Below are 21,826 nucleotides of genomic sequence, written 5' to 3'. Positions count from 1 at the left end.
TTGAGGCAAGCAGTGGTTGAACTGCCTCCCATGCTGGTGTCTTGCCCTAACCATGGGTCTTCTGTCTGCTTGGGAGTGACTGTCTCTTTTGGATGTTATTCCCTTTTAATTAGCAATGTGTCACCCCTGGGGGAGCAGTGGGGGCTCTGCCCTGGGGACTGGGACCCTGCAGAGCTGAGAGCTGCCGATGCACATCCTTGTCCCAGCAAGCAACAAGGCTGGATGAGCTTGGAAGGTGTGTGTGTGTGTGGCTTTTGTTTTGGCCACAAATGTTGTCTTTGCAAGCAATGCATGTGTTGCTGTGGAAAGTTTTACTTGTGACAAACATTTTTCTGGCAAAAGTGCAGATTTGCAGATATTGGCATTTCTCCGCATTTCACAAATGGTCTGAATTGCAACAAACTGCTGTGCTGTAACTGTGTTTATGGACAACCCCCCATCCTGCTGATGAGTTTTCTAACTTTTGTCCTCATCACTGCTGAAGTTTTCATTTCCTCTAACTAGTAACTTGTTTCTTTGGAGTAGTAGACTCCATGCAAGTGGTGGGACCTGATGGCATTACATGAAAATTATTTTTCCTGGGTAAACTTTCCTTTGAAAAGGTTTTCAAGGAAATAGAGGAGAATGGGTGGATACAATGTGCTTGTGTTTCTACAGCTTTGTTAAAAATAGTCCTTGTAAGACAGAGCCAAAAGAATAAGAAAACACCACCCAAATGATAGGGAGAGATAATGAAATGAGATAAAATGTGGTTAAATGATAGCAAACAGCTGTAATAGAAGGAATGTGATGGAAGTAATAGATAAGCGCTTGAGATCAGTATGGGAGTCAGATTGAGTAATGTTAGCTCTCTGGGGGGATCATGGATGGGATCTTGCCCCTTGCTGCTGCTTTTCTCCTGCACGAGGCAGGCGATGAAACCAGGCCTGCTACGTGGTGAGATTGTGTCCTTGGAGATAGACAAGTTAAAGTAATGAGGAGAAGGGGCAAATCAGACAGATGGCTGTGACTATTTATAGTGTGGTTTAGGACATTTGTTACTTGATTCAGAAATTGTTGATATTTACAGTTTGTTGGCTTTTAGATAACGGTCCTCTTGTTGGATTAAATTTCTAATTAGAAGTTGTTCTGATAGCTGGATAATCTGAAAACGTTCAGAGAAAAAGTAATGAGCAGTGAGTTGGTGAAATCAGTTATTAAGTTAATAGAAAAGTCCTAAAGATACAGTTTGACCAATAAAATTGAAAATAAATAAAATTTGTAGAAGTTTTGTGTACGATTTTCAAGAATGATGATTTAAGTCAAATTTCTGAGATTCTCAGTGAAAGATGAATTGGCAGAAGTGCTGTAAAAGTTTTCTATGAAATATATTTTCTCATAAGGCAGATAGTACAAAAGAACCACCAGTTATTAATGTTACGTACATCTCCACTGCAGAAAAGCATTAATTTCAACTTTATTGTTTTATATATATCAGATAAATCAAAAGAAAGGCAGAAGAAAACAAGCCGTGGTCACAATCGTGAGTTGTGTTTATTTGGGAAAAATGATGCTAAATGGGCCTTGGTGACACCAGATAGCCTCTCTTTTACAAGGTTTTTTTGCAAACTTTATATTTGGCAGATTCATGTGAAGCAAACTGTATTCTCCTCTACTTATATGCATGGTTGCCAGCTAATTCCACTATAATCATTGATATGCTGTCATGGCTTCTTTTACTTAAGTGAGGAGGACCAGTGGGAGTAAATGTTCAGTGATTTTCAGAAATTCAGAAGTTTGTAGATGTAGAATGTAAGTACAAACTGATGAGACAATGTTTTTGCAGGTGTGCATCTGGTTTTTATAGTTGGATTTATTTTTTTTTTGCATAATTGAACTGATAATTTCTTAGCATCAGATATTTCAGTTCTTCTCATATCTGTCAGACCTGTAATTTAGTTTAAGTGTAATGAAAATGTGTATCTTAAATAGCCTAAATCCTTTAGAAAAATGATGCTGTAAATATTGATGTAGTATGAACTGAGAGAGTTTTATAATGTTACATTGTCTCCAAGTGGTCTTTAAACCTTTCAAACTCATTTCATGGAAAGTTATACTTGCAAAAAGAAAAAGAAATTTTTCTGTTTTTCTTGGTTGAGCAAAATTGAATAGATTACTGTGTTCTAGGTGGAAAACTTTGGTTTTCAGGGTCAGGTTAGCGTATGGTGAAACATCCTAAGTGTCTTTATTGGTGAACACTTTTTAATTACATTTGTATCTCTGTCCTACTCAAAATGTAGCCCTTCTTTTTATTTTGAGGGTCTTGGCTTATGGCATTTTTATTGCATCAGAGATAAGCAACTTGGCACTGTTTAAACAACAAGTTGCAAATATAACTTAGCCTTTATTGACGTTTCAGTAGACGCTGAAACTTTATTTGCTAATTTTAGAATGGTCAGTGTAAAATTCCCCAAGGAAGACCACGTAAATTGCCTGAGGCTTTTGGTGCATCTTAATTTAATGCTAAAAGAAGTAAGGCTGTACAAATACCAAGCTGTAGCTAAAACTTCTATCAGTAAACAGTTTTCTGAGAAAGTAAGTATTGATCAGTAACCTGCTCATGTATTTGGCTTAACAAGGCTGGTGAGTCTTGTCAAGTCCTCATTTCTACATTTCTTAGTTTAAAAGTGGCAAAAACTGAAGTAGATGAGGGATCCTTATGTTTTATTTTTAAATGTTGAGAAATGCTTGGATACCTGAAAGAGTTCTTTGGAATAATTTTAGATTGCTCAGAATCCAAGCTTTGCAGACAATAAACTAGAAATAAAAATACTCTGAAATGTGAAAACAAAAGTTCATTTTATCTGAGTGACCTGTTCTGTGTGGGACTGTAGATGAAATCATCCAGATGTTCTTTTCCTATTTGAAAAAAGTTTGCTATATGCTCTCTACTATTGAGTGTTTTTGAAAATAACCCAGTGATAAAGAAGTTAAATTAAGGATTGCAGTGAGGAAAGACTGCATTTTTTCTGGTCTTAGCCAGGAATATGTTTCCCTTTAGTGCAGTCACATAGGGCAGGATTGCAAAAGCATTGGAGCAAAAATGGCATGCATGATATTCGTATCCTAGCTTGTAAACAGGAGGTAAGAACAAAATCACTTATCTTTTATTTGTTTCACTTGATGCCCAAGTCAGTTCAGAGTGGTCATGCATGCCTGAATACAAGGAGTAGCTGATCCTGGATGTAGGAGTGAGGAACTGGAGTGTGCCAATTGCCTCTGCAAATGCTTGTGTGGTCAAGTCTGGTTCACTCCTCTTTCTGTTACTGAAGCCAAATCTAAAAATCTCCTCCAGATTTTTTCTCCCTTGTCTTGCCATAGCCCAAGTGATTCATTGGGCCTGTGAACTCCCATTGTCTGTTCAAATGTGGGCCATGGGTCTGTTTATCAGTCCTGCTGCTGACTGCTGTCGCTGCATTTCTGCCCTTCTTGTACAGCAAGTGGAAAGGAATTTGAGCATTTGCAATTTAGAGTCCAGCTCATAATATGTGATTATTTTGTGACATGCCATTGCAGTGTTGCTTATAGAATTACATAATAGAATTAAAAGCTACACTCTCTTTGTGCTTGTGTTGGTGTATGTGGCACGTGCTCTTGGGTTGAAAAAAGGTAATGTTCACCACTTAAGTACGTGTACCACAGAAATGACTGGTAAGAAAATTTTTGCTTCTGAAGAATGATTAAATAAGCTGACTATACATTGCTTGGCAACTGTTTTGATGCTTAAAATTGCTAGAACACTGAAAGGCAGCATTGAAGAGAGGATAAAAGAAAGACTGGCTATCTGAACAGACATCTATGTAGTAAAACACTTCAAACTGCAGAAAAACAAGTCTTCCTGTTTTTGAGATGCCTACGTTAGAGTAATCAAGGTATTGCCAGGTATAAATTGTGAATAAATTCTGGATCATTTATTAGGAGCTTTTCAGTCTTACTGAATTTGTTCTTCAAACAGTGTTTTCTCTTTGAAAACATTGTTTGAAAAAGACAAAGAACGTAAGAAAATGGCGTTTTCATCCGTGGTTTTTTTACTGTAAACTAAATCTTTGATTTCTTTTGGATGGTTTTTCTGGGTTTATATCTGATGCTAGTTTTAGGACATCTCTGAGAAGTCCAACAAAAATAAGGTGCCAGTAGCAGATTGTGCTCTGCGTTGGTCTCATCATCCAGTGGGAGCATGTGAGGGATAAATGGGATGAAGTACCTTCTGTGTGGGGTGAAGTTAAATATGCCTTGGTGCCTGCCGGTCGTTTCAGCCTGTGGCCCCACTTGAGTTTTGTTATCTGAAGTGGCTGCAGGAATTACAAAAGCTTCCCAGCCTCTCTTGGCACCGAGTGTGAGTAGGTGTGCGTAGTGATGTGAAGTATGGTGCCTCTTAAAATTGTTCCCTAGTTGTACTAGACCATTGATATTTCCCTTCCCCCTTCTCTTTTCTTCTCACCCCTGGGGCATGCCTACACTTATTTACAAATATACTTAAATATGTAGTGCTTCAGCGAGCCAGCTATAATCTAAAATACTGAGTACCCTGGCAGCCTGCAGAATCCTTCTGGCAGATCTTGGTAGACCGGTTAGCACAATTGTTCCAGATTGGTTCATCTCTATAATGTATTTAGTTCTTTTAGCTATCTGCATATTTTTTGCAATACTTTTCCTGCAGTTTCCCCCCCACCCTTTTGTCCTCGTTCTCTCAACCTCTGAAGACCTGGTTGTTGAATTATGGAAGCATTATGTAGAGAATTGTGTGTCTTAGTAGCTCTTTGTCAAATGATGTCTGTTGATCTTTGAATGCCCATAAATTTGAAGTGAGGTTTACTTTAAAATGTTATGATAGATATTTTAGAGAAAAATAGAAAGGTTTTTTTATAATTTTTGAGTCTTATGAATAAAAAAAAATAAATTGCCTTTTAACTTGAAATAGCTGTAAAAAAATTGATAGAAGTTGATACTAAATGTGCACCAGTTGTTTAGCAGTCATAGTATGTTTATTTTTTTAAATTTCCTGTTAAAGAGGAGGATTTTTTATCTCCTGCTCTTAGGTAGTGTCAAGGTATAAGCCTAAAAAGATGTCTAAATATAATATATTTTAAACATGCTTGTTAGCGATTCAAGGAATTATAAATTTCAGTGTACATTTTAAACATTGGTAAAATCTGGATTTACTAAGATGTGATTTCATGATTTAATTATGTTGTTATGGCTGCTAAGCCAGTATTAGGAAGTCAATAACATTTATAGACAGAGTTGTTTCTAGCCCAGTGCTACCTAAAACATTGTATCACCTTTTTGTCTGCTTCAAAGTAATGTGACATTCGAGTCCTTTGGGGAATTTTGTACAACAGTAGTGTTGTTGTCTTTGAAAATTTTTTTTAATATAAGAATGAATGTTATTTTAAAAACCTCTCAATAAAGAAGTGGACTAGTTAAGGTAGCTACAGTGCTGTAACGTAGACTGGATGTGTATGACACTTCTAGGTTATGTTGCAGTTGGTCATACAAAAAAATTCTGTGAGATGAAGTGGGGAAAAAAAAAGCCGGACTCCACAATTGCAGCTGAAATAGACGGTTCCAGGCATGTCTTTTTCCAGTGTTCTCTGGTTTTGTGGCAGCTATTTTTGTTAGGTTTGATTTTGGCTTTTTTGTTGGTTTTGTTTTCTCCTCCTCTCTTGATGTTAATGTCCCAGTTGAGTTGGAATACAGTAACTTGCAGCACTTAGCCTGGAATAAACCCGAGGCGGGTCCTGCCTTGATTCTTGCCGCGGAGCCAGCGGGGCCGGGTGCTTTATGCAGGCGATGCGCCCCGCCCATAGGGCAAGGAACAATGCGAGGTTTTGCGGGATCCCCATAGGCAATTTTGAGGTTTGCAAAGACTGGCTTACAACTTGATGCATTTTAACCTTATTACCTAGAAGGTCAGTTGTCACAGAACCTGTTTGTTGGGAATATTTGCGAATTCTTGAAATTTTTGGCAAACTCTCCCAGGAGTGGCCAAACGCAAGTGTAGAACAGTGTTACAAATTACTCTAAGCAGAAGGGAATTTCCTTTGCTCCTCTTCTCCCTCAGGTGTAGCTCAGGCTCCAGATGTGACTTGGGTTAAAGCTGTAGCCACGGGAAGTCACCTGTGGTGTCTCAGTCTATTGGTAAAATTCTGTCATTTATGCCTGAAACATGACAAAACTGTAGTGCAGTTCAGTTACAATTTTCATTGTGTTTCAACCCAGACCTCCTGCACATTAAATGTTTGCACAGACATTTAGACAGATGTTGTCTATGTATTTTAATTGGAAATAATGATCCTACATTGCCACTGTATTGTTCTAGAGACTGTGAAAATACTGCTACATGTTAAAATTTGCCATTTTAGATATTTCAACTCATTGTACTTGTCTATTCAGTTTGCATTTATCTGCAAAGTGTTTATTTTATGGTATGAACATTTAGGTTCCTTTGCATATTTTTGGTGAATTGCCAAAAGAATGAAAATTTAAAGAATGAAATATGCTTAAGACATATGAACTGTTAGTACATTATTGTTAATATAAAATTTCAGTTATTATTTTAATACTGTCCTTCCATGCAATATAAGCAAATCTGAATATTGGCATTGAGAATTTCTCAAATAACATTTAAGCTTACATGATTTTTATTGTCCATTGAGGCTGATGTAATTGTAATTACTCAGTGCATGTACAAATGAGGGATAAGGGCTGCTAACATCTTGTGGAAAAGAAAGGGAATTTTTCTCTAAGTTATAAAAATGACCAAATGTAAGTATTCTCATTTCCAGAGCCAGAATTCTTCAAAAATAGTGAGTATTAGGCATAAGGATGCTACTCTGAAGAAAAGCATGAACAAACTATGCTAGAAACCATGCAGCCTCCAAGGAGAGAGCAAAATTATTCTCAGTTTCTGGAAGTACCAGTAAAACTTCCTATCTGTAAATTATATATTTATTAACCTTGAAGGATTCTAGCAATAAGCTTGTGTAGGGCTGGAGATTCGTCTGTTGTTGCTGTGTGCATTTGAAGTAAGAAACACAAGTACTTCTTGAAAATCCAGGAAAAAGAAAAGTTCTAAGACATCATTAAGAGTATGGAGATATTACTGACAACAGAAGATGTCCACATGAAGGAGATGTCATATGATAATTCTCAATCATATCCATTTATGTCTCTCTGGCTTACAAAAGGAAGCTGTTAAAACTACCGAGAAGTTGCATTTTTTAATTTAGTTTAGGCTGCTACCAGTGGAAGATGACTTTAGCTTCAACTGTTAGAACAGAAATGCTGCTTTGACCTTTGTAGTGTAGCAGTGTGTGAACCGCGTTGTTTGCCAGCCTTCTGGGGAAAAATGCTTCATTCCAGCCTGTTCAGTCAATTCATTCTTGGCTAGAAATTGCTTGCAGACAGCAGGTCACATAATAGATCACTTCAGCTTGTGTCCTGATGGCATGGGATGATCTTCTTCATTCCAGCCAAATACGTATTTACACCATGATTTCTGTTTTTAAAAGTGTGTTTTGATGTTCTCTCCCTTTCGACAGGAAGAGCGTGTGTCAGTTCTGCTGGGCCTGTGTGGAAATAGGGAGGGAGAATCTGTGTGTCTGTACAGTTACTGCAAACTAAGTTATATGTGTCTGAGATGCTCCTCTTGGGAGGGATGCTGACCTTGTTGAGTTGGGATGCGTCTCGCTCAGTTACATTCCTCAGGGTAGCAAATGCTGACTGCAGCATCAGCATTTATTTCTCCTGTGCCTTTCTTTAAACCTGAGCATAAAATTGACATTAGAATACAATTGTAGTTGATGCCAGAGTGAGAGGTCTTTCTTTTGATTCAGCTGACTTTTTTTTTTTCTGGAATTCAAATGTATTTCCCCTGTTGAAGGAGAAGAGTGACTTAGTTGGAGAGCAGCCAGTGTTTTTCTCTTGACGTAAACTGGCTGATCTAGTTGGTGACTGGCAGTTAAGGATCCTTCAGGTGTCTGTCAAGCTATTTACTGACTGTACTTGAGCAATAAAATTACGTCAGCTGGTGTGATGTTTTAGAGCAGCTGCTATTGCTGGCCACCAACAAATGGGCTTTTGGTGTAAGAATCATCTTTCCTGGTCACCAAAATTGAACTGAGTTAGTTGTGTGCCTTCCCTTTATAGTTGTTGGAGAGAAAATGACATTTAGTGACTGTTTTTTCTCGCCTTGGCGTAAAAATCTGCAGTCAGATTATTTGGAAGCAGCTATCTCCATTAACTAAAATATCTGGGGGCTGCTTGCAAGGTTGTAACAGGTGAGGATAGGATATTCCTGCTCATTTTTAATCCCACTTTCCTGAGCATTTATTTAAATAAAAGGGTTATAGGTTGTCATGCTCAACAGCTGATGGTTGCCAGTTGCCATTTATCTTGTCTGTGCTTCTCAAGACACAGATGAGATGCCCGGTGACTTGGCTGTAGAGGTGCAGAAAGCTTCTGATCCTGGAAATGGCATGTGAGGCTGAGGCATGAAGTGGTGACTGCCTGCAGGTATTTTTCCCTAAAAAATTTGTGTATTTGTGAGTTGAGCAAGCATAAGAAGTTCCCTCTTGATTTGAGCATTAGGTAGAAAAACAAGGAGTTCTTCCTTTGTGAAGAACTAAGAATTAAGAAGAATTAATATCTTGTGTTTGTCATAATTATCTATTTAGAGGAGATTTTTCACAGGCAACTTGTGCTGGAAGTTGATAGAGGTTAGCTGTCTGTTTTCCACTTCTACTTTTATTTACTTATGTACCATTTCTCTCCTTGTCTCCCTCACCAAAATACCTTTCCCTGTTTTCCTTTTTCTTCCTCTCTTAATTACAGTATTTCTGGAGAGCTTTCCTTACCCTATTTTAGTAAGTATCATAATTTAACACTTAACCCTGTATTACAAACAGGGGTTTATTTTTTTTTTTGTTCTTATTTTAGCTGAACATGGTTTACATCAGGTTTTTTTTACTAGTGTCATGTATCTGACATGTATCTATAGAATTATACTCTAATTATACACTACTTCAGTTAGTGAGCAAAAATACCTTATCATCTTCTCTTGCTTATTGTTGGTGAATCCTTTTATCTGCTGAAGGCTTTTTGTGTGCTTATTTTATCCATTCCTTATCCTTTATTGAATGTTTATCCAAGAGAGAAAACAAACCCTGTCAAACAATCCAAAATTGCTTTATTTCTTATCTTTTTCTTTCCTTTTTTTTTTTTTTTTGATCTGTAGTGAGCATGCTGTTTAGAAGGCTTATCTCTGCAGTGGTTTTTGTAAGTGTTTAATGTTTATGAAGCATAGTAAGCCACCGCCTTTTGAACTCTACAAATGAATATTAAATTAACTTCAGAAGACACACACACTTAAGAGCTAAGCTGAATAATTTTGAGCAAGCAGATTCTAAATTGAACACTTGCTTTTGCAGGCCCAGATCGCCTTTCTTCAAGGTGAAAGGAAAGGACAGGAAAATCTGAAGAAGGATCTAGTGCGAAGAATCAAAATGCTGGAATATGCGCTCAAACAGGAAAGGTATGCTGCTTTTGTGATGAGTATATGATGAAGAAATGCTGAAGACAGATAGTTTATTTTTGCCTTTGTATTTGACAAAACCAAGAAATGTTTTTTCTGTCTCTGCTCAGTTCTCAGATTGATGAATTTTACTGTACTAAATAAAACCACTAGTCTAAATGTCTGCATTATGATAAGAACAACAGCTAAAATAGCATGGCTTGAAAAACATGCTAACAAAACCCATAGCTGATCAATAATGAATGCTTTCCCTTGGTGGAATTCCACTGAACTGTACAGATTATACTCCAGAATTAAAGTGTATTTTCATTTTGTTCAGTGTAATAACTTTGTTTATTAATACGTGTCAACTGAAATCTTGAATAACTGTCTTCAGTCTAATAATTACTAGTTTTTAATCTTGCTAAGTTTTTAGCCTTTTCACTATGAGAGACGATACAAGAATATCTTCTGGAGGTTAATTGTGTGATTGCAAAAATGTTTATGTTTACCAGTTAATCAATGTCTATTTCTTGGTTCATGGACATTTTAGTACAAGTCTCAAGTTTACTGTTTTATTCTTGTGTATACTTTCCTGTTATTCTAACCTTTGAGGCAAGCAGAAATTCAGAAATCTCTCTGTTCAACTGATTTATTTCAGGCCAAGTTTAGTTTAAATTCTCTTAATTAGTGAAATGTCTTTTAAAATTCTTGAATAAAGAGTATATTTATGGTACTGCTGCAAAGCAGTCATTGCTTATGTTATAATTTTCCTGTTAGATAATTCCTGCTTCTCTTTAATAAAAGAAGCCTCTGAAATAGTTTATGTAGTAGAAATAAGATTTAAAATACACACATATGCAAATGAGGAATAGAACATCACTGGTAGATAATTTTAAAAGGACACCAATAGTTACATTACTATATTGCATTCAGATTTGCTCAGCTTATATGGGCTATTTTAGCACAAGATGTGTCTTCTACCATCCAGTTTGTCTCTTTCTGGTAGCAACCAGTTAATCCACTGGTTGCATGGGGATGCAGCCAAGGTTCTGGCTAGCAGTATCCCCAGGACTCCAGTGTATTTTCTTCTGTTTTGGGGAGTTCTTGGAGGAATCCTTAAGGTAGTTACCCTTTTTGCCTGGGCTTTGTTATGGTACCGATATTACATCAAAGAGCAAAGAAAAATACAAAGTGTATGCATAATGGAGTTTGCAGTTTATGGCTGTGGAAAGGCTTACATTGGAAGCATAATTACAGAGTTTAGTGTCATTGGTTCAGCTAAAAATATATTCTAAGTTATATATATATATATTCTGTGAAGATTTCTTGTATTTCAAAACTGGTGGAGCTATTCCTGATTACATAAAAGTGCCTCTAACACTTCATGTTCATAACCCACAGAAGTTAGCAATTTAAAATCATCAAACAATGTAAATACATTTTTGTGTACTGTCAGAGAAACTTTGTAACATTAAAAAAACAAAAATCAAACTGCCATATGGATGGTGAAAATGTCCCTCAGTTTTATAGTGTAAAATCCACCTAAATGATGACATTTAAAACTTAATGCAGCAGTCACTGTCAGGATTAGGAAAAAACACTCGGTGGCTTCTTACATCAGTACCTTTATGTTGCGTGTTTTTCTGCGGTGTGTGGCATTAGCCTCGGTTACTCAGGTCAGTAGGCTACAGTCAGCTGATCTGATCCAGTGTGACAGTTCCAGAACGGGTGGTTCTCTAAGCAGATGTGGTGCTTGTGACTGGTGTGTGTGCTGGAGACAGCTGTTTATGAGTTTGTAGTTTTATTTGCCAGTTTCTAAAGAAATAGTCTTGTATTTCTGCTGGAATTATCTCCCAGCAAGTGTTCTTGCTTGATACTTCAAAGAACGGCAACATACTGAGCTTGGAAGCACTGCTCCCTTTCCCAGCATTTTCCTAAATCAGTTGTCAGCCTGGTCAGGCAGTAATCAGGATGCTGGCATTTTCCATTGGGTTCTTAGAGCTGGAAAATGAGATCCTCCAAGGTAGGAGGAAGACATTCCCATCAAGTTTGGGGAAGGTTGGTGCACTGTGAAGGGGCAGGGAATCATTCCTGTATTCTTTCATTTCAGCTCTGGCTGTGTAGTATTTCAGATCTTTCTCAGCTGGACGAAATAAATTATGAGTAACAGAACAGAATATGAAATTGTGGACCAGAGTACTCCATGTTCGTAGTGCTCTCAGGAAACCATGAAAAAGAAATGAGAAACATTTGTTTTCTCAGGTACATGCTTCTGTGAGCTGTTATTTATAGTGGCTGCTCTGCATTTCTTTTATCAACCAAATAGTTTCAAATTTTACTGTAAATTAACAACTTTGGGACCACTGTTATTGTTCTCTATTTCATGTCATGTCATTTTAGCGTGGGTAAGGTAGAATATAAGTTTTACTACTGATGGTCATGTTTTTCTGGCAAATTTAGTTTAATGTTTAGTCTTTATGTCAGTAATTGTGAGGTTACCTTCTTATTGTGTGTATAGCAAGCCAGGTTATTTCTGCTGAAGAGTCTTAGTAGGTGAAGTAGCAAGGAGCTTAGGAGGAGCTGGTGCATAGTTAAGTGCTAGCATTTTTCAATAGCAGTTTTGATGTAGTTTTGCCAGCATCCAGTAGATTGCAGTGTGAGGCTGCTCAGAGTTGAGGATTACTTTTTATGACTTTATCAATACTTGCTCCACCACCAGTAAGTTGCACTGGTGCCTCTGGACTTTCAGGAGCTAGCTGAAACGTAGTACTGTTTCTCTCAAGAACATGTCCTATTTCGGCTAGTCTAGCTCACTTCCTGTCTTAACATATTTCAACCAAAGAGCTGGACTCCTGAGCCATGTCTCTAGAAACAGTTGATTTAATTTTGTGTTGTTTTCTGCACTGATGTGTCTGATCAGTGTAAGGCTGGCGCCTTCTCCCCTGGGTAGAATATCTCGCCATGCTGTTCCTGGCAGTCGTTCTTGTTTATGTCTCTTGATTTGGCGGCAGCTCCCAGATCTTCTACGGATGTTTTGGCAGGCTCCCGCAGCACAGCTGGATCAGATGCTTCAGGTCTGGCGACAGATATTTCCAAGAAATAGTGGCTTTTTTTGACTGTAATCAAATTTGTTTCTGTGTGAAGTATTCAGCAAAATTTCACTGCACTCAGTCGTAGGAAACGTTGATGAAGGCTTTTAGCATTTTCCTAAGCAATTCTTGTGTGGCAGCCATGTTGAATGTTTCCAAGCACTAAATAGAAGACACATAGTTTAATGAAAATACTGCTAATCAAAAGAGGAGAATTGTATAATGAAGGGCAGAAGCCAGAGCAGTGATAATACTCATTCTTATCTGAGTAAGGGCATCTACCCAGGAACATAGTTTCACAGTGCTAAAATAGCTTTCTTTCAAATAACTGGAAGGCTGATCTTCAGATAGAAAATACTTTCTATTAAGTTGTATCCTTCAGGTTGTCATTTTCAAGTCATTTTTCTGTCTCTGCATACTGTTAATAATTCATATGTAATTTTCAGAAATGGAAGGTAAATCACTGAAGTTGAACAAGTTTCAGATAGTAAATCTTTGTTTCTTTTTCTCCCCTGCCACCAAACCACTGTCCTTTTTTTTGACCAGATGATAAAAAGGTTGAAGAAACTTTGATTTTCTTTGTACTTTTTTTACACAAAATATACTTTATCTCTTTTTTGTGATGGTAGTATCACACTACTGGGATATGTGAGCTAGAATTCAAGGTGAACTGCAGAAGGCCATTTTAAAGCTGTTAATAAATGGACCCTGTGATTTCTGCAAAAGTGAAAAAATTAAGCATTACAGGTGGGCAGCAGATATTCTGTCATTGTAAAAACAGATTACATGAAAATGTGCTAATAGAATAAGTGATATTTTGAATTTGTGTAGAAAAGAATTAAAGGTTATTTTGTGAAGAGTTTCATACCCTTTGTTTGCAATATGTGTAACTGAAGGGTCAAGACTCCCTTCTAGTCCTGGAGTCTGAGTCATGGTGTTCAGCTCTTTTCTTAGTGCACTTTCAAAAGAAGATTGTTTATCTTTCATACCTGTGACATTTTCAGCTGTATGATAAAAAAGCATCTAATAATAAATCTCATACTGTCTGTAGAAGTGTGGAAGATATTTCCTAGATAACCTATTAGTGGTCACCTTTTATGACCAGGTAACCCGGCTAGTGGATGCAGGGAAGGCTGTAGATGTTGTTTACTTGGATTTCAGCAAGGCCTTTGACACTGTCTCCCACAGCATACTCCTGGACAAACTCGCAGGCCGTGGCTTGGACAGGAGCACTCTTTGCTGGGTTCAGAACTGGCTGGATGGCCGGGCTCAGAGAGTGGTGGTGAATGGTGCTGCATCCAGCTGGCGACCAGTCACCAGTGGTGTCCCTCAGGGGTCTGTGCTGGGGCCAGTTCTGTTTAATATTTTTATTGATGACATGGATGAGGGTTTAGAGTCTTTTATTAGCAAATTTGCAGACGACACTAAGCTGGGAATGTGTGTTGATCTGTTAGAGGGACAGAGGGCTTTGAAGAGGGACTTGGAACGGTTGGATGGATGGGCAGAATCTAATGGGATGAAGTTCAATAAGTCCAAGTGCCGAGTCCTGCACTTTGGCCACAATAACCCCCTGCAATGATACAAGCTGGGGACGGTGTGGCTGGACAGTGCGCAGGAGGAAAGGGACCTGGGGGTGCTGGTTGACAGTCGGCTGAACATGAGCCAGCAATGTGCCCAGGTGGCCAAGAAGGCCAATGGCATCCTGGCCAGTATCAGGAACGGTGTGGCCAGCAGGAGCAGGGAGGTCATTCTTCCCCTGTACTCAGCACTGGTGAGGCCTCACCTGGAGTATTGCGTCCAGTTCTGGGCCCCTCACTTTAGGAGGGACGTTGAGATGCTTGAGCGTGTCCAGAGGAGGGCAACGAGGCTGGTGAGGGGCTTGGAACACAAGCCATATGAAGAACGACTGAGGGAGCTGGGGTTGTTTAGCCTGGAGAAAAGGAGACTCAGGGGTGACCTTATCACTCTCTTCAGCTTCCTGAAGGGTGGCTGTGGTGAGCTGGGGGTCGGTCTCTTTCTCTGGGCAACAACAGACAGAACAAGAGGACACAGTCTCAAGCTGCGCCAAGGGAGATACAGGCTAGAATTAAGGAGGAAGTTTTTCACAGAAAGAGTGGTCAAATACTGGAATCATCTACCTAGGGAGGTGGTGGAGTCACCATCCCTCGAAGAGTTTAAAAAGAGACTGGATGTGGCACTTGGTGCCATGATCTAGTTGAGGTGTTAGAACATGGGTTGGACTCGATGATCTTACAGGTCTCTTCCAGCCTAGAATTTCTGTGATTCTGTGATATATTGATTTTTTGGGAGTTTTTGGTAATATTTTTCTGAACTTTAGAAGCTGACCTCAACTGAAAATGAGTTCAGTGTGTCACATACTCTGGCATGATACTCATGCTTCTGTTTCAAGTGTGCGTCCTGCTCAGAGACCTGAATTTATACTAATTGAATTTAGTTCAGGTTTGATTGTAGCACTGGGGTTTTTTTTTTATCATTTTGTGCAGTCAGAGCTCTATAACTTTAACTTTTCCAGAAATATTGGAAATAAGGATTACTTTTTGGGGCTTTTCATCTCTTCAGTTGCCTCTTTGCTAGAACACTGTTCTTCTGCCTTCTCTCTAGTGCTACTGGTCTCTGCCTGCAATATACAAAGTTAGGTCCTCTGAAAGATGAAATCTTAATCCAGTTTGGCCCTAAAATAAATTTAAAGGGCCGGTGGTGTACAAGACCATGTAATCTACGTTATCCTCTTGAAGTAAAGAATAGCAACAAAAGCTTTAAAAGCTGTTGTGTTATGAGGTGGAACCAGTTAGAAAATCCTGGTTACTAACAGTTTAAAATGGATTTAGAATGATTATTTTCATTCTGGTGAAATGATTTTATAATGCTTTTGATGAGTGGGGAAAACTTCAGTAAGAAAAAAGACTATTACTGTTGATTTAAGAGGGAAGTGAATTAAAAAGTGAGCAACCATGGATTTAGGAGATTGAAATAAATATACTGAGAAGTTTAAAAAACTGCAGTCTGAATCTTTGAAAGATGTATTTTGGAGAACATGACATCTGAGGAACAGTAAAGGTCCAAAGAATGATCCTTTCAGTGAACCTAGCAAACATTTTACTTAGGCTGGAAATGATTAACAAAACTTGATAAGAAAATTAGTGAACGCATAGAGCATAGTGGAACTTTTTATAAAACCCACAAACTAAAAGCAAATGTCAGCTGCTGCAAAACTAACTTCTCCCTGAATTCTTTGAAGGAATGAAGTAGAACACAACATATGTCAGTAATCCAGATTAGAAGAGCAGAGTATTAATATTTGTTTGTTTCTGTTAAGTCAGATCAAAATAGATTACATATTAAGGTCTCTTGATTTCATGACTGCATAAAAAATTGTACTCTTTTAAGTTGATTACAAAGTGGAGGATTTCTTAATTCTTGATTAATCATTGCTTTTCATTAGTGGTGGTGGGAGAAAAGTATACATAGCATCAATATTTAACAATAATGAGAGGCAGTTGTTTTACTAGGGTAACTGGATAGTTGGAAAAGGAAAGATAAATATTCTGATTGAGCCTTCAGCTTTGATTTTGTTCTGCTCTTGGTTATTCTTTTCTGTACTGACCAAAATGTTTAACTTCCATCTAATACTTTTAATACATTTCAAGCACATCCTTTCTCTTTTCCTTGTTGAGTGCTGCTCAGCTTAGAGCTTAGTGCTGTGGCTCTTGAGAGTTAGTTCCTTCATCTGTTGATGTTGCTATGCCTAAGAAGCACTTCTTCACTCTTCACTTACCCTTCTCAGTCAGAATTAAATGTTTATTATAATTAAAATGCAGCTGGTTTAGTAGGAAGCTATTACTGTCGAAATTGAAACATAAGAACTACAAAGCATTCTTCAGCACTATTTTGTTAGAAGTAATGGGTTTTCTTGATGAAATAAAAAAGAAAACAGTAATATAATGAAGATGTTTAGGAAGCAATCTAAAGGTGCAGGTAACTTGAAAACATTTTTTGCAGCTGTTCTTGATATAGTCATGCGATTTTAGTGAAAACTTGCCTCACACAATTACAAAGTGTCAAACCCAATAATTTTTTTAAAAATAAATTTTAAGTGGAAGAACTCCCTTTTGCCTAGTGGAGCTAATGAAACTCCTTTTCATGTTGGTCCATATGAGAGGTTTATTTTTTTTTTGTCTTTTTCAGCCTTTTTCTTGCTACTCTATACTTCACTTTGTACATTTGTGCTTGAACTGCATGTACATGTGAGCTGTTTGATTGTTCCACTACTCCCAGGCTGCACACTCAGCATTTCCTGAATTCTCAGTTTTTTGTTTAGAGCAGGAACTGGTGCAAGTGCCACTCTTCTACCCAGTTGTGAAGGTATAAAACCTGCAGTTTTGTACTTTTAAAGTTATGGTGAGTGTCAGAGAAGGAGAGAACAGATTGCAAAACTACAAAGAGCTCACTTTGCCTCACTCTCTCTACTGCAGTGTTATAAGACTACTGTAATGAATCTTGAATAACTTAAATGTGCCTGTGTAGTACTGTTCTACTGTGGTGGTATTATGTGTATTTTAAAGTCTGTACATACTGCGTCTTTAGGATGAAGCTTCTCAAATTAAAAAGCATTTCCATTTTTTTTTGTTGCTATTCTTGTTCATTGTATGACATGCTTTGTGGGGCTTATTATGTTAGACCTTTTGGAAGCTAAATAATTTTGGAAGAAAGTTTCCATTTTTGCCCTTGGTCAAGTGGCAGACCTAGCAGCTTTGAGACAAAATGGTGTGGGTGAGATGTCATTGCTAAGTCTCATTTAGAACAGTTTTGGCTGAGGGCCTGCTGCTGTTGGAGAGCACAGCATTTCGAAAAATAAAACTAAAACTAAAGTTTGCTTAATGGAGTGACAATATGAGATGAAGTAGATGGCACTGAACTGACATGGGTAGTAAAAATGTTTCATAAATGTTGGCTAGAAAGGAAAGGCTAGGGGGTTGGGAAGGGAAGCAGAAGAGTTGTTTGTGTCCACAGGGAAGGAACCTTTTCTGTAGCAAGAACATTTTGTAAAATCTGCAGTCAACTGCTCTGTGTGTTTCTTCAGTATTCACTATGCAATTACATGTAGCCCTTGGAAAAAAAATTTCAATAAAATTACCTATCTGAAGTCATGGTAAAATTACTTGATTTGCTTTGTTCCCAGCCTAGAAGAAACGAGTGGCTTTTCAATTGAAAACAGATGACATTTATGTGTTTAGTGATATCCTTTAAACGTACTAATAGATTTTAAAAAAATTTTTTGTTTGGTTTCTTTGCAGGGCTAAATACCACAAATTAAAATATGGCACAGAATTGAATCAGGGAGATATGAAGCCACCGAACTATGATTCTGGTAAGAATTTAATGACAGTGAGTTTATTACTGGCATAAAAGCTTAACTGTGTTATGTGCAAATGCTGAATTGATAGTATTGATAAAATAAGTCTCCTAATGGAGCATTATGAATAGAGAAAATTATTCAAGCCTATATTTTACTCTTGTACAATTAAAAATATATCCTAATGATCTAAGAGTCTATTAATAAATCAGTTTAGTTTAGATTAAAAAAAATCCAAACCCAAATGAGCAGACTGCTCTTGGAGAGAGTAGTTTTTCGGTCCCTTAGTGATGTGTATGGATATTTTAGAACAGGATGATACTAGATTCACAGCAATAGAATCCTTTTATCTCTGGATAATTCTTCTGAATGAAATACATAGTTCATAATTTTTTGGTTCAATTACCTCAGTAGTATTCCAGGAAAAAAATAATTAAAGTGCATTTTAGACATAAGTGAGAGTTTTTGAACAGGAGATTTCAAATGATCATTGGACATGCATTTAGTTATTTCAGTTTTTTGCCTTGGTCTCTGGAAAGCTGATTTGTTTTCATCTCCTACTTCACACAAATAGATTTAAGCACTGAATTGGGGAAATTAAGAATTTAAGTTACTTCCTTTTATCCCTCTATCTCCCTATCCTTTCCTCTGGAGGAAAAAGTATTAAAAAAGGTACAGAGATCTGACTAATGGTCAAGGCATTGAAAAAAATAGGTAATGTTTTTTGTGTCTCAATCTCGTGATGCTTCTACTGCAACAAAATTGGAACTACCTATATGTAAAGGCAGAGCATAGAATGTCTGCAAATCTCATCTCTGTCACTTGGTTTATGGAGGGGGTGGTCTAGCTGACTATCATGGTGATTTCTTACCTCATTGGGTTTAGAAGGTCATGAAAAGACCCCCAAACAAACAAAAAATCCAACCCTATACCAACTAGCCGAGCTTTACACCAGGCTTTTCTTGTCCAAGTTTTTAATGAGTTTTTTAGAAATTTTATTTCATGCAATTATCAGCTTTATTTCCTTAACTGAAGAAATATTGAATTTGGTGCTACTAAGTGGAAGACTTCAGTCTCTTTCTGGACCTTTAGAAAACTTTGTCCTGATCATACCACAGCCCTAGGCAGCCATGGTGTTTTTTTGTAATTTCTCAGGATGCAGCTACAGCACATTGCTGCAGTTTCCAGCTGAGGAATGTAGTGCGAGGCCTGGCTTACCCAGCAGAGCTCTAGACTGTGCATTAATTCTGCAAAGTCAACATTGTGGAAATACTTCAGCTAAAATTCCATTATTCTCATTTATCCCATTGTAGTCGATATACAGCTATCAGAAATGTGTATTTTCATTCTGTATCAAATCTGGACTGATGACTTAAAATAGAAACTTTGTTCTAATACTGTTTTGAAGTTGTCTTTGATAGATATCTATGTTGTGTGTTGATGCATTCCCATCGCCCTGTCCCTGTTTTTCCTGCCCAGTCATGAAAAAAAGTCAAAATGTTGGTAGTAGTTCTTCCACATGGATCCTTGTTGTTTTCTTTATGATCTCTTGGTGAGTCTGTAACACAATTTTAGAAGAAAGATTTCAATTTCCTGTATAAATAAAATTATTTATACAGTTTATCTATGTATACTATATATACTATATCTTCTGCTATAATTTCCTCATAATGCAAGTCTCTTCACTCTTATCTGTAAACCACTGCTACTGCTAGCAGTCATCACTTTTGAGGAGACTAAGCACAAGAGAATTCTTGCCTCTGGATATACTTAACAGTGCCTCCAGAAGAGTGGGTTTTGCTTTCAAAAGGAATTTTCAGGCAGATTTACCTCAGTCATGTTTTAATAATTATAGACTGAGCTTTGGTAGCTGTGGATTGGATCCAGCTGTGTCCAGTTGTCATTGGAAGATGATTGTGCATTTGATTATTTCCTGTGGTTGCTATTAAATATATTTGTGAATATGAGATGTCCAGAGTTCATATGTCTCTCCTTGCATGTGAATTCTGATTAGTATTTAATAGCTTCTTTGGGTAGGTGGTGGGGCTTTTTTGTGTAGTATTAATTGAGTTGTTTAAAGGTAAGTGACTTCCTGATGAGAATAATAGCTCTCACACGTCACATATTAAGTTACTCATAGGAGTATACCACAGGTTTTTCTGGTTCTTAGGTCTTGTTTATACAGGAAGTTTGTTCATCCTTCAGTGTTTGGACCACAAGGTTTTAAAGTTTTGTAGAGGCTTTCATAGATAATAAACCAAGGCATTTTATCTTGGGAAGCATATGTATCTCCTTGAGGAGAGGAAAAAACCCACCATCATGTGCTGTGAAGCTATATATGGAATAAATGTGTAGCTGTTGGTTGCCAGCATTCTGACAGTTTTCTTAAAAGAACAGCCACATAGCCACATGACATTTTAAAATTTTTTTTTTAGATTTTCCTGGAGTAGTAACTTTTGGTTACAAATTTATGGTTGGGGAAAGTGTGCTGAAAATTTTTTAACAACTTTTCAAGTTAAAAATTAGTCCTTATTTTTTTGTTTGTTTGTTTCTGCAAAACTAATGCAAATAAGGATTAAATTGATGCAAGTAGATTTGTTGATTTATGTTAAACTGTCAAGTATAAAAAAATTGGGAAGTTGTAAACCAATATTGTGCTGCAGTTAGCAGTTAAAGATATTTGTATTCAGACTTAATGTGAGCAGCAATTATCTTGGGAGGCCAAAGCAAAAATTGGACTGCAGACTGACTGACATTATATGCCCCTAAAGGAGTTAGGAACTTGCTTTCATAGAGGAGGAGTGCTTAGGAGTTAGGACGAGTGGAACTTGCTCTCATAGAGTAGGATGTACCTGGAAATCTTAATGTGTATATAGTACTACAATTATGTGCTGTGTGCATTTTTTTTTCCTTCATTATTTGCACTTTGAATTTTGGTATTAAACCATTCCTAATAATTTTGAGGCAGATCACTTTTTATGTGGATGGGCATCTTTTATGCAAATAGGAAAAAGAAAAAAAATGTAATAAAATAATCTTTTTCAGACGAAGGGAATGAGACAGAGATTCAGCCACCACAGAACAGCCAGCTAATATGGAAACAAGGACGACAGCTGTTAAGACAGTAAGTGTTGAAAAAAGGACTCAAATACTGATTGCAAAGAAAGAATCTGCTAATGAAATATGATGGTGATGGTATTTGATTTTTTGATTATTCTTTTTCAGTTGTGTTTCACTGAAAGAAAAGCTAGTGTGTGTGAAGAAGTTCATTCAGCTTCTGCACTACTTTTCCTTGGGTTTTCAAAAATTTTAATATTTCATAACTTCAGATGAGAACCCTTGTAAAATCACAAACGCCTGATCTCATTTACTTTTCTTTCATGGAGTATAATAAGCCAATCTGCTTGAGAGAACAGTGGGTCATGACATTTTGCAATTAAAAAGCAAAAGACACATGATTCTGTTAAGAGCTGTGTAAAATAAAAACAGCTGGCATTGGAGAAGGAAAAATTTTATTTTGGCTTGCTTAAGTTGCAGAAAAGATTAACATCCAGAAGGTTAGACTAGATGTTTTCTAATTCTTGTTCATCTCAATGAAACAAATGTCTCTTAATCTAAATTAATTTTTGAATTGTGATCATAGTAACTAAATTAACTGCCATGATATTTGGTGTGTTACAGAAGATTAAATGAGAGGGGACTGAGACAGTAAGGATGGTCTGGAACTTACCTTAAAAGACCTTTTTCCAAGGAGTTGTACAAAAGTTAAATTCATTGAATGGCTTGTACAGGCTTCTCTTTTGCAAG

General features: G+C 37.3%; 1 protein-coding gene across 4 annotated transcripts in view; it reads left to right on the top strand.

The window, feature by feature from the left end:
* Nucleotides 1-21,826, top strand: part of STRN (striatin) — a 69,930-nt gene that overhangs the window by 3,335 nt on the left and 44,769 nt on the right. For all 4 annotated transcript variants that reach the window (XM_058802729.1, XM_058802728.1, XM_058802731.1 and 1 more), the window contains exons 2-4: nucleotides 9,471-9,574; nucleotides 17,961-18,034; nucleotides 21,065-21,143. In XM_058802729.1, the coding sequence (XP_058658712.1) occupies nucleotides 9,471-9,574; nucleotides 17,961-18,034; nucleotides 21,065-21,143 (257 nt within the window). The remainder of the gene's footprint in view (nucleotides 1-9,470; nucleotides 9,575-17,960; nucleotides 18,035-21,064; nucleotides 21,144-21,826) is intronic.

This window comes from Ammospiza caudacuta, chromosome 3, assembly GCF_027887145.1.
Source record: "Ammospiza caudacuta isolate bAmmCau1 chromosome 3, bAmmCau1.pri, whole genome shotgun sequence".
In the NCBI taxonomy this organism is placed as follows: domain Eukaryota; kingdom Metazoa; phylum Chordata; class Aves; order Passeriformes; family Passerellidae; genus Ammospiza; species Ammospiza caudacuta.
The sequence above is the reverse complement of the archived record's forward strand: the minus strand, read 5'-3'. Positions and strand labels throughout refer to the sequence as shown.